The sequence below is a fragment of the Abramis brama genome (genome assembly GCF_963993115.1).
Source record: "Abramis brama genome assembly, chromosome: 4".
Lineage (NCBI taxonomy): Eukaryota > Metazoa > Chordata > Actinopteri > Cypriniformes > Leuciscidae > Abramis > Abramis brama.
In genome coordinates this window covers 23,161,283-23,174,131 of record NC_139966.1, presented here as the reverse complement: position 1 = coordinate 23,174,131, position 12,849 = coordinate 23,161,283, and the positions used below count along the sequence as shown (strand labels likewise).

General features: G+C 41.9%; 2 protein-coding genes across 2 annotated transcripts in view; one reads left to right on the top strand and one right to left on the bottom strand.

Moving 5' to 3' along the window:
• LOC311081182 (uncharacterized protein) overlaps nucleotides 1-12,849 on the top strand; it is a 187,474-nt gene that overhangs the window by 89,846 nt on the left and 84,779 nt on the right. The gene's annotated exons all lie outside the window — the stretch shown is intronic.
• LOC311082102 (uncharacterized protein) lies at nucleotides 10,125-12,388 on the bottom strand (the record flags this gene model as incomplete). Its single annotated transcript, XM_084112846.1, has 5 exons — nucleotides 10,125-11,285; nucleotides 11,395-11,640; nucleotides 11,737-11,949; nucleotides 12,081-12,240; nucleotides 12,331-12,388. 5 exons carry the CDS (start codon nucleotides 12,386-12,388, stop codon nucleotides 10,847-10,849), a joined length of 1,116 nt encoding a protein of 371 aa, XP_083968972.1. The 3' UTR covers nucleotides 10,125-10,846.

Genomic DNA, 12,849 nt, shown 5'->3' with positions numbered 1-12,849 from the left:
CACCTGACCAAGTGTGCACCACCTGACCATGAGCAAGATGCCTAACCCCAGCTGCTCCTGACGAGCTGGATGGCGTTTTGCATGGCTGACACTGCTATGAGTGAGTGAATGGATGAAAAGTGCTTTAGTGGCCATAGTTCTGTGAAAGTGCTATATAAATGCAGTCCATTTACCATGTACAAACCCTGTAACCTAGTTTGCTGCATAGACTTAGACTTTTGCATGAGACAGATGAAATTCCCCAACAATATTAGGTTGAGGGTTTTTTTTCCCTGACGAAGGAATAGGGGTGAGAGGGGCCAAGGTTCAAGAGTCATGGTTCGCTACTGGATTCTCACCAGGGGAGACAAAAACCCACCCATAATGGGCCTAACAAGGTGAATGTGACTGTAAGGAAATTTACAAAGTATAATAATCAAAATATTAGTAATGAAGAACAAAGGCACATTGAGGACACTGATCTAAACATAGAGACTTGAACAGTCACTCACTTTTGTGCCATTTCTGCAAACAGATCCTGTACAACTGAACAGTCAACCATACCTAAACATTGGTCTGAACCTTCTTAAACTGCAACATTTATCATACTACAATTTAAACGTTCATATTACTTTTGTATCATATTATATATTACATTATTGAACATTCACTCACTCGTTTTATACAACATTTCGATGTGTTTGGCAATATCATTTTTGTGATGTGTTCCAGAAAGAAGTTCATTGAAACTGAGACGGCAGGAAGCACACCCTGTTTGTTTTCTTTATTTTAGAAAAGCACAATGTTTTGTTGTTATTGTGAATGTACACAAATAATAGTAGACCCTTTATAGTATTACATTTAGAAATATTACTGTAATCTGTATTTTAAGTTTATTTTAAGTTTTAAGTGCAACCCCCAACTCCTCTGCTGAAAGTTTTTGAGATGTGTCCTAAAGAAAGAGAATATTTTTGAACAATATTGAGAAGTTCTGAGATTATGCAACACCCCATTAAGAAGGCAAGGCAAGTTTATTTAAATAGCACATTTTATAAACCATGGCAATTCAAAGTGCTTTACAGGAAGGAATTGAGGAATTGAATAATCACAAAATAAAAGCAAGGAAAATTAAAACAGCTATAAAATATATTAATATAGATATATGATACAGTTATAAAATGAATTAAGAATAAAAGATGGTACATAGATAATACATAGATAAACTTCTCATCTGGCAAAACAACGGTGTATCATATTTTTCACAACTCCCATGTTTACTCTGAGATTTTCCCATGGTGATTACACTGTCTGAGGTGTTCTTTCGCCTAAGAAATCTATTGGAAGTCTCCAATGGACCTGATTTTCCCCTAAAATCGGACAGGAGGAGCTCTAGGACTGACTCACAGGGTAACCTCGGGTTCACTAACCCATCAGTCCTCACCCCATAAACCCATTTGTTCGGAAGCTCTAGGAATGGAATCAATCCTGTCTGCACCCTACAGAACCTCGAGTTTAATCACATATCAAACTCACTACTCCACCACAGACCCAGGTTATCAGCATGGTTTCATCTCTTAAGTTCCCATTAAGTAATTTATGTTTGTCTCTTACCCAATTCTCAGTGCCATTTGAGTTTAGTTTAGAATCAAAGGGAAGGAATACAGTGCAATCAGTCGTACATACAGTGGATACAGTTATAAAACGAATTAAGAATAACAAGATTATACATAAACTTCTCATCTGGCAAAACACCAGTGTATCATATTTTGCACAGCTGCTTGTTTTACTGATTTACTATTTTCCCATGTGGATTGTAGCTCAGTAGCAGTAGCAGAACTGAAAAACTCAGTTCCTGGAGGGCCACATTCCTGCAGAGTTTTGTTCCAACCCTGCTCTGACAAAATAAAATAAGGGTCTGTCACACCATAGGAACATTTTCATAGTTCCTGTAACTATTGGTGGAAAGTACCCGCTTTATGGTGTGTTGTCACTGCAGAAACTGTTATAGGAATGCCTTTCGGGCTGACTAAATTGGCTCCTATTTCAGAGTAGAGTGTAACTCAACCCAGTAGGAACTTCCAGTGATGGAAATGTACGCTGATTGGCTGAACGTATGCAAAACACAGGCACCTGCCTTTTTAAATAACCATGTTAACGCAGTTGATTGCGAATAGGATCTATCATACATGTTATATATATATATATATATATAATATATATATATATATATATAGATATATATATATATATATATATATATATCTATATATATATATATATATATATATCTATATCTATATATATATATATATATATATATATATATATATATATATATATATATTTGCTTTACATGTCTTTACTTTGTGGCATTAAACTGGGATTAACTTTAGTCTTTTCTTTCGCTTTAGACCTGATGCTGTTGAATGAGGAGAGTCAAGATCTGAATGAAATGGAAGAGAAAGATCAGTACAAGACACATCATGATTTGAAAAATCCAACTGAGAAAAAAACTTTTATTTGCTCACAGACTGAAAAAACTACCACACGAAAAAGGGCTCAAAAGACAGGGACTGAAAGATATTTCACCTGCCAACTGTGTGAAATAAGTTTCAATAAGCATGGAAACCTTGAAGTCCACATGAGAATTCACACCGGAGAGAAGCCTTTCACTTGCTCTCAGTGTGGAAAGAGTTTCAGGCAAAAAGCAAACCTTAGTAATCACATGAGAGTTCACACTGGAGAGAAGTCTTTTATCTGCCAACAGTGTGGAATAAGCTGCAAGCAACAAGGCAAATTTAGAATCCATATGAGAATGCACACTGGAGAGAAGCCTTTCACCTGCTCTCAGTGTGGAAAGAGTTTCAAGCAAAAAGCAAACCTTAGTAATCACATGAGAGTTCACACTGGAGAGAAGTCTTTTATCTGCCAACAGTGTGGAATAAGCTGCAAGCAACAAGGCAAATTTAGAATCCATATGAGAATTCACACTGGAGAAAAGCCTTTCACCTGCTCTCAGTGTGGAAAGAGTTTCAGTGTACAAGAAAGACTTAAAGTCCACATGAGAATTCACACTAGAGAAAAGTTTTTCACCTGCCAACAGTGTGGCATAAATTTCACTCAAAATGCAAGCCTTAAAGTCCACATGAGAGTTCACACTGGAGAAAAGCCTTTCACATGCCAACAGTGTGGCATACGTTTTACTCAAAGAGGACACCTGAACAGTCACATGAGAATTCACACTGGAGAGAAGCCTTTTACCTGCAAACAGTGTGGAAAAAGTTTTGTCCGAAAAGGAATCCTTAACAGGCACTTGAGAATTCACACTTGAGAGAAGCCTTAAGCAGGCTAAATTGTTAATTTCATTTATATATATATTATAGTTATTTTTTTCTTGTCAACAAACAACAGTGAGTTGAAAGGTTCAGTAAATAAATACAAAAAAGTAATAGAACATTGAATAAATGAAATGTAAAAAAAGTTACTAATGTTATTCATTGAAGAGCCATGAATGATTATCTTGTTTTTTTCTTGTTGTTTTTTTAACAGTAACAGCAGTCTAGTACCCACTCTATATTAAAAAAATCCATGTTTTATAATGACAGTGAATGGTTTGTTCTGTTTTATAATTCTCATAATTCTCAGTTAATAAAGGCCTTCTGAAGCAAAGTGATGCGTTTGTGTAAGAAAAATATCCATGTTTAAAACTTTACAAGATGTAATCTCTAACTCCCGCTAACTGTCGTACACGCATTCACGAGAGACTGGCATTCCAGCGTATGATTTATGATGTTCTGGTGAGAATTTTCTAGTTCTTGCGAGAACCAAGTGTGTTGACAAGCATGTGAAGAATTTAATTGTTTGAGCTATACTCTACATTTTATTAGTCTAAAAATAGTTTTTCATGTTTATATCCAGGTTGCTTCAACAAAGCAAAAGTCTTAAGATTACGTGCTTCAACATTTCACCATTTCCCTGTAAATGTTTGTGCCGCTGCTGTAGCTTCTTCCATCTCCCGGAGCTCATGGTCGGTATACTCTGGTTCAATCAAATATAGCTGGTCAAAAAACTCCTCTTGGATTATCTCGAAATCCTCCGAAATTTTTCTTTGAACACCCTCGTTTTAGACTTCTAATTCACGACCAGTGTTTTGTTTTGTTCTATAATCTGCACTTCAGCATTCGTCACCGGAACTTACGATACACCTGCGTCATGCGCTGGAACACCAGTCTCCCGTGAGAGGACACGTATAACCAGTGAGCTACAAATTAAGGGTGATATAATATAGTTTATTTTAAAAGAACCCGGTTATTTTTTTTGGTCAACTTACACATTTCAATACATATGTCAGACAAGTACAAATGCTTAATCTTAAACATTAAAGGATTAGTTCACTTCAGAATTAAAATTTCCTGATAATTTACTCACACCCATGTCATCCAAGATGTTCATGTCTTTTCTGAGGAAAATATTCCAGGATTTCTCCATTCAAATGCATGTTATAAGTGACTCAAACTCACAATGCTTTCAGATGGAGCAGCGTTTCCCTTTCCCTTTCTGTCACTTATGTTCGATGTAGTCGACGTGACGACTGATTGGGATCACGCTTAGGGAGCCTGTTATCTTTGAATATTGATAAAACGACTCAATGCAAACATTGGCATGCAAGCTTTGCATCCACGCTCCGCCCTGCAGCGTGGGCATAAATAAGGAAGTGGATCGCCATCTCTGGCTCAACCTGGTTGATATGAGGGATGCGGACAAGGTCCGGTTCTTGGACTGTTCGGCGACGCAGTGGAGATCTGGGCCCAACAGTTTTCTGCCGCCTCTCCTGCCCCGGAGGCCAGCTGGTGCCACCCAAGTTCAGTGCTCTTCGCTACACTCCGTTGTTGAGCGGATGTGAACCTGTCATACGTACAGACATCGCAGTCCTACTGGTGAAGGGTGCGATTGAGCTGGTCCCTCCAGCCGATATGAAGACCGGCTTCTATAGCCCGTACTTCATTGTACCAAAGAAAGGTGGGGTTACAGCCAATCTTGGACCTGCGACTCTTGAATCGGGCCCTTTATAAGCTTCTTTCATTCAAGTGGTTAACGGAGATACGTATTGTTGAATGCTCCTTCACCGAGAATGGTCTGCAGTATTTGACTTGAAGGTCGCGTACTTCAGATCTCTATCCTTCGATATGTCTGTGTTTTTGCGTTGTAGGGTTCGAAGTCAGTAAAAAGTCCTACCATTCGAGTGCTCCACAGCCACTTGGGTCCCACGGGCTGAGAATCTCTCTTTCCACTATGAAGATGGACTCGGTCCAACACGTCTCTCAAGAGGAACGTGTCTGGTCGGTGTTATACAGAAGTAAGAAAGGGTCCCACTGAAACTTTTCAGAGGCTCCTGGGGCTCCTGGCAGATGCAACCGCAGTAGAACAGCTTCCTCCATATGAATGGCTTCACAGCCGAGTCCCGGGGCCTCATTACAGCCTGTGGCCCAGCGAGAGTGAAGACTCCATCCCCAGGCGGTCCAGCTGTTCTGGGACCTCTTCAGGGCTGCACAGTTACATCTGTTGCCTCTCCAGACTTGTCCCATTGCCAGTTGTTTACTCCGTGACCGTGCAGAGAACCCTCGGCACAGAGACACAGGCACACAGCTGGCCCCGGGGCTGCTGCAAAGATGCGTTTCCCCAGTCAGCCTTCTTGCACAGCACTGTACTAAGTCAGGGAGGAGAAGAAGCAGGTCTCGCTAGTTGCCCCGTATATGCTCCACTCGAGAGCCCTCTCTGACCCATTCCTCTGAGACATTCTCAGGGACGGGGCACCATTGGCAGCCGCGTACAGACCTCTGGAGACTCCATGTCTGGTCCCGAAAGGACGGGACGCGGAGGTTCTAGGTGATCTACCACAAACAGGTCTTAGGTCGCCATCACTTCCTCTAGAGCAGGGGTTCCCAACCTTTTTTGTGCCAAGGACCAGCATATTCATAAAAAAAATTCCAGGGACCAGTTGTCAATTTTAAGATGCATCGTTTGGAACATATCACTGTGTAAAACAGTAACAGCCTATCATTTATTTGCATATAATGAACTAGGTGGCAACAAAGGCTACTTGTATGAATATACCAATCTTTTTAAACTTTCAGACCGGTTCACAAAATGTTTCCCTTTTCTGCCATACAATTAGGTCTACTTCAAAAGCAACTCACACAGCACTCACTCACTAGCAGGTGGCAGTAATGGCAAATTGTATGAAAATACCAGTCCATTTCACCTGTCAAATCTCTCCAGAACCACTAAAGACAATCACTTCAACAGCAACTTAGTGTTTTCACTCACCAACAGGTGACAACAAAGGCTAATTGTATGAAAATAAGAGCCAGTTTCAACAGTCAGACAGATTCAAATACAATAGCAAACACATAACTTAGTGATTTCAGCCAATCATTTTTAAAAGTATAAAATTAGAGATTAAGCTTTAACCTTTAACAAAAAATACCAGATCAGACCAATGAGAACAAAACTATTTTAATGTGAGCATGAACTGCTTATTGATATTACTATATTTGTAGCTGTGCACAAGACAAGCTGTTCTTCCTGAGCATCCATAAAAAACATATGCATCCAAAACAATGCACACAAATTCCAGGATACAATAAAACGAAATTTAAAAAGGTCTGCTTCACAAAAATGAACGAAAACCAGCTTACAGTTTTTCACCACAAATAACACACAACGAATTTGGCGCCACGGAATCGCCTGTTGTCGTATATCCATACCTAATGTATGAGGTATTGTATTTATGAAGCTTGACTTCTCTCTCTCTCTCTCTCTCTCTCTCTCTCTCTCTCTCTCTCTCTCTCTCTCTCTCTCTCTCTCTCTCTCTCTCTCTCTCTATTTTCGAGTTGGTCATCGCCTTTCCTTTTACCAGAACTGTCCGCAATGAAATTAGCCATTGAAAAAAAAATATCGCGGCCCGCTCATCTCTCCACCTCCCTGTCACTTCAGGTGCAGCTCGCTTTTTTGCAGTCCGTTCAGATATGACGCATTGCTAAGCAATCGCAAGGCGCTCAAAGAAACACATTTTAATCTATTTATTGTTTAGGTTTTGGATTAAATAACATGACGTCATAGCACTTAAAAAAGCATTTAAAAAAGACTATTATTATTATTATAAAAAAAGAAAAAAAGAAACATTATTCTGGGAATATTTCAAGGCCCGGTACTAACGGGTCCACGGACCGGCACCGGTCCGGGGACCGGGGGGAATCACTGCTCTAGAGCACCCTCTACAAGGCCTGCTTATGCCCTGAAGTGGAATTGTGGTGGCAAACAATAATGTCTTTAAAGGTTATTTATTTTCTTGCAAGAAAAGGTCAACAGTCATAGTCATACAGAGTGCCTGCAGTGTGTGACAACTAATGGAGGGACCCTTCCTTCTTTATAGTTGACTCCCTATGTCATCAGAGTGGCTAAATGAACAATATGTCCCCCAACTAACACATTGTTGCATCCTACTACCCTTGAGTAAAGGCCCTTTGTCTCAGTCATACATTAGTCACACATTTCTCATTGTCAAGTCACGTATACAAGGTCGTACGCATACGTACATTCATACGGGTTAATAACAATTCTTAGCAGTCGGTCAATCCCACCTTTCCAGTAAATACGACTTGTGATTGGACTGTACGTCAGCAGACACCAAAGCATTGGCCAAGAGCAGAAGGCCCTCCCTCCAGGCTTTTTTTTTTAAGTTGCGATGTTGCGAAGCTTCATTTTCGCTCAGTCTGAGTTTCAGAGCAGAGCTGCGTGACAACGCTGCCACAAATCACATGAGTCGCAAGCTCGCAACTGTGTGGGCGAATCTCCGCAAAGTGGGTGTTGTAAACTCAGCTCTGAAAAAATAGTCTGCAATAGGAGTGCAAATGTAATGTAATAAGTTTCACCCTTTCGAACCTCAGTTTTCAGAGTTTCAAAACTTTTTTTCACCTATTTGCACACCAGTTTTCAGATCACCATTTACAAGGTTTCAAATCTGGAAAACAAACTACACACTGGGAGAACAGTGACAAATTCGAAACTCTGAAAAAATGGACTTCTGAAGAAGGAAAACTCATAAACAAAATTATGTTTGCAGAGATTTTTTTTTTTTACCATTTTGCAAGCCTGCAAAACTCTGTTTTCAGAGTTTCAAATCTTTTTTTCACACATTCGCCCACACAAGTTTTCAGATCACCATTTACAAGGCTTCAAACCTGGAAAACAAACTAATACAGTGGGAGAACACTGACAAATTTGAAACTCTGAACTCTGAAATTGTTTGCGCAACATCGTAAAAAAAATGTTGCAGTTCTGAAGAAGGAAATCTCAAAAACAACATAATGTTTGCAGAGATATTTTTATTTTGTTTACATTTTGCAAGCTTGCAAATCTTATTTTTCGATCTTGCAAAACTTTTTTTGTAAGATTTTGAGTTTTCGAACACTTAGTTTTAAACTTTCAGAACTTTATTTTCAGTTTTGAATCATGGCAGGATATTAATCCCATAGGTCCAGATCTCATGAATACCCTCTTAGGTGTAATGCTCTGGTTTCGCCAAAAGCCAAAATCTGTGAGGGCGGATATTGAAGGGTATGTTTCACTAAGTCAAGGTTCCTAAAATCTTTTGGTGAAACATACCCCCTTGATTTTTTGAGATGCTTGTGCTGTCAGCTGCTGGAAGAGTTTAGGATGACTGTACATCTCTTTGGAGCTCTCTTTTTTCTCTTTCTTTGCATCTCTTTTTTTTCTTCCTCCAGTTGTGTCAACTTTGTGTTAAGGAAGACAGCAGATGATAACAAAGCAAAGCTGACTGAGAAGTTTTATCCACATTTCATAACTTTTACATGGAAGATTGCCTTAAGTCGATCTCGAATGAAAGACAAGGTGTCATGTTGGTGACGAGCTTAGAGTAGTATGTGCTTCTGGTAGCCACACTATATTAATCTTAATCCCTGAGGAGGAGGAATGATCTAAAGAAGTGAGACATCTTGACTTGCGCAGAGAAGAACTTTCTGTGGACAGCGCAAAAGAGCCTGCCCGTTCTTCTCTGTTGAGGAAGGGGGGGGGGGGGCGATGAGGGGGTTTGGCCATAAATGGAGAAACAGGGGGGGACCCTCAGGTCGACAACACGCCCCTTCCAAATGTAAACAATGCATAAGCAAGTAGCCATGTGCTACTGTCCACCTGTAGTGCAGGGTGTGTTGTTTACAAGTGGAATGTGTTGATATGATCAAAATAGCACTCTCATCCTGCTTTGACACTGGACTCACTGGAAACAGATCCAAGTGCTTGATAATAAGCTGACTGAAATGCTCATCAGGAGAGACTAGAACACTGTGCTATGTGCTATGCTATGTTATACAATTATGTAGTCTATTAGTTTGATCAGAATAACATAAGTGATGAATTACAACATACTTTATTCAATGTAATATTAAGAACCCTGCCAAATTCTACAAGATGCAATTTAACTAGTAAAACACTTCAGTTGTTTGAATAATAGTTAATTTCAGATTTTTTTGTATATAAGGTGACACAACAAATACATTAAACAGAGTTTACATTGCCATGATAGATTTCTTCCCAACTGTGCAGATGAGGCCTCTAGTCCTTGCTGTAGGCACATACAAGGAATAGTTGTCACCGTGATAGCCTAGGAAATGCATGGTTGCACAAAGATCCAGGAGACAGGAAATCGTAGAATGTGGGTTGCCCAGGCAACCCTGTGAGGCTCACATATCAGCTGGATCAGAGGAGCAACAAATGTTGATCATAGAAGACAGGTCAATGTGTATACACAATATATTAGGCACACAGTAAAGAACTTCTAACAGAATAATCAATTAATAAGTTTTAATTAATCAATTCATTTCCCACAAGTTCACATTTCCAGTTATGGAGGGCAATACTGAACATCAGAAAACAACGTGTGTATTATTGATGACACTGAATGGTACTGTTTTAATATCCGCCCACAACAAAGCAAACAGGCCTACCTGCTATAAAAGGTCTAGATTGAAAATGATTTAGTCATAGGGTCAGGTATGAACTACTTAGTTAACATACTGTAATTCAAGTGTTTCTTCAAAATCTTTTACTTGTTTCCCTTTCAGGAGGAGTGCCAAGGCCAATATGGGGATACCAGCATTTCCACAGGACAGTTTGGCTAAGGCTATGGTATAGGTGATTAACCTTTGGGTGCTCTCAGATCAAATTGAAAAGGAGGACTTAAAAAAAGAAAGCATTCTGTTAGTTTGCCATGTTTTGGCTGTAAGGAACTTTGACAGATCAATAAAACTGAGTTATTTACAATAAAGTATATCAATCAAACAGTTCTGTTGTATGTCTTGAGTCTTCTATTCAGTAGTCCTTTACACACGGTTCAGTTCACACATTAGATGGAAATTAGGTGAATTACAAATGTCACCCTTAAAACACAGTCCAGCAGTGTCCAAATATGTGTTGTTTTAAGATGATGATTCATAGTGTGGAGAGAAAGACCACACACAGGAGAAATGACTGACGTTAATCTAGTATCTCACCTCAGACTGGTTTGTCATAAGAGTCCAGAAGTCATACACTCTGAGGGTCATCGACACACGCAAGCCTCTACACCGCTTCAAGGTCTTGGTAGAGGGGAACAATGTCAACTATTTACAAAAAGAAACGTCCACAACCACCCAACGAGTGGCTCAGTGTCCTTTATCACCTCGCCCGTGAGTGTCTCTCATCTCTGCCAGCCACTGTTCAACAGTCTTCCCCCCCAGTGGCAGAGCAGAAAGATACGGACCCGTATTGGCTGTGACCAGTCTCTTTCCTCTTCTGTTGTCCGCACTTACTACATTTGTAGTCCCCTGCTTTCTCTTCTTCCCAGGACAGCCTGACACCCCAGCCGCGGCTTCCGCCTCAGCTTTTTTACTCCTCCGGAAAGCTGTTGACCGTGGCACGATAAGGGGTGGTGGGGATATTGATGTAAGGTGTGGAGGGTCCTGGGAGGAGCCTGGGAGAAAGCAGGGCTGCTGCTGGGGAGGGGCTGTAAGTAGCTGCGGGGCTGGAAGTGAAGGCACCTGGGAGGGCCTTCCTCGTTGGGTGGCCTGGGTGGGTGTGAAATGTCCTTTGGCCCTGTAAAAACAAAGGGCCGTAGTTCTGGAGGTGGCCGGGAGATGATTGATGGCCTGGGTGCAGAGAGAGGCTCAGCAGCAACGCACGGCACACAGTGGAATATAACACCCTGCTCCAGGATGGTCTTCTCCCTCTCCTTCTGTCGTCGATTGTACCTGACAGACAGAAAGAGGAAATTAGATCTAGTCGCATTTTGTCTAATATTATCACAATGTTGATAGTTCATAGCATAATGATTATGTTTCATGGTCATCATTATCTTACCATTGTGAGATGGTCCTTTGACTTTGCTCATACAGCTGGATGTTGGTCTGGGCCATCAACCTCGGGCTGTCCAGCACTGCCTCTCTGATTGACACGTAGTCCGCCAAGAGTGCCCACCTGCTCCTCTTGGTGCCGCCGGACTGCGTGCCACATGGGTGGAGACGACAGAGCTGGCTGCATATGGCCTCCACCAGGTGACTTGCGCCCGGCCAATTTGCAGGACCCGAGTTCAGTCCCAGAAAGCAACTGAAAGACAAAGAAATGAACAAAAAATACATGTTAGTGTTGGCAATGGAACGGAAACCTTTTAACTAATTATTCTAGGCTAATTCAGCCGCATACCATTCAAAGCTGTCCTTTCCAGCTTTTTCGGTTGAGGACTTCCCCTTCGTTGCCTTGAACCGCCCCTGCTCGATCCTGTCCTGGTGCCGGGAAGGGTAGACCACTCTCTCCTTGTCGGGGTCCAAGAGTGTCCAAGAGTGTCGGGGTCCAAGCTGACGGCCTGCAGCAATTTGTTGGTCTGGGCATAAAGGTACTCCACCCCAATGAGTTCCCCTGTAACGTGATGGAAATGCTCAGGTTAAAAAGCTAATGGCATGAACAAACCCTCACTTTCCACACTGACATTACGATGCAGTTGATATATACCCGTGTATATGCCAGGCTTTGTAAAGTCCTCAACCTGCCTTGAGCCAAGCACGCATTGGCTGAGCTGGTTGAGGAAGTGCTGCAGGTGGCCACTGTAGCAGAGCAGTGGTTGCTTCTTTCCCTCCTTTGCTGCTGCGGCACGGTTCTCATTTCCATCCAGGAGGAAGTACTGGAAATGCATTCCACTGGCACTACTCCCTATACACAGAGTACCGCAATGTGTGATGAGAGAGCGCTGAAGTGTACACATCTCAATCTAGTTACAAACCTATAATTACAATTCATTACCTGGAATGAACCGGCTGAGGTGGAGGTGAAAAGACTCCAGAGAAGTGGAGCCGTGCATGCAGCGATACACTGGCAGAATCACTCCGCCCTTGGTGATAGTGCCAGTCTGGGTGTACAGCTGTACACTCGGAGGGTCCTGTATGCACTTGAGGTGACGCCTCTGCTCTTGCCAGATTGCCCGGATGTGAACGGATCCAGCAGCAGGATGCCCAGGGTGTCGTGCCACTTCTCGCTGTTGAAGATCTCCAACATCTCTATCAGGAGGAGCTCCGTATCCGCAGCTTCACGCGTGCGGCGGCAGCAGTGAAGAGCCATTTCCTTGCTCCTGAGGTGGCTGTAGACCTCCCTGTCAGTGAGACCGACCATCCTGCGCCTCCCCTCAATTTCGGACCACTTGGCCTCCAGCAGTCAATGGACATCCCCTGCATCCCATTCGAAAATGCTGGAGGACAGCTGTCGCATGAAGGCCCCATAAAGCTGGTGGCTCTCAGAAACAACACCTGCTGCGAACCGCCGCAT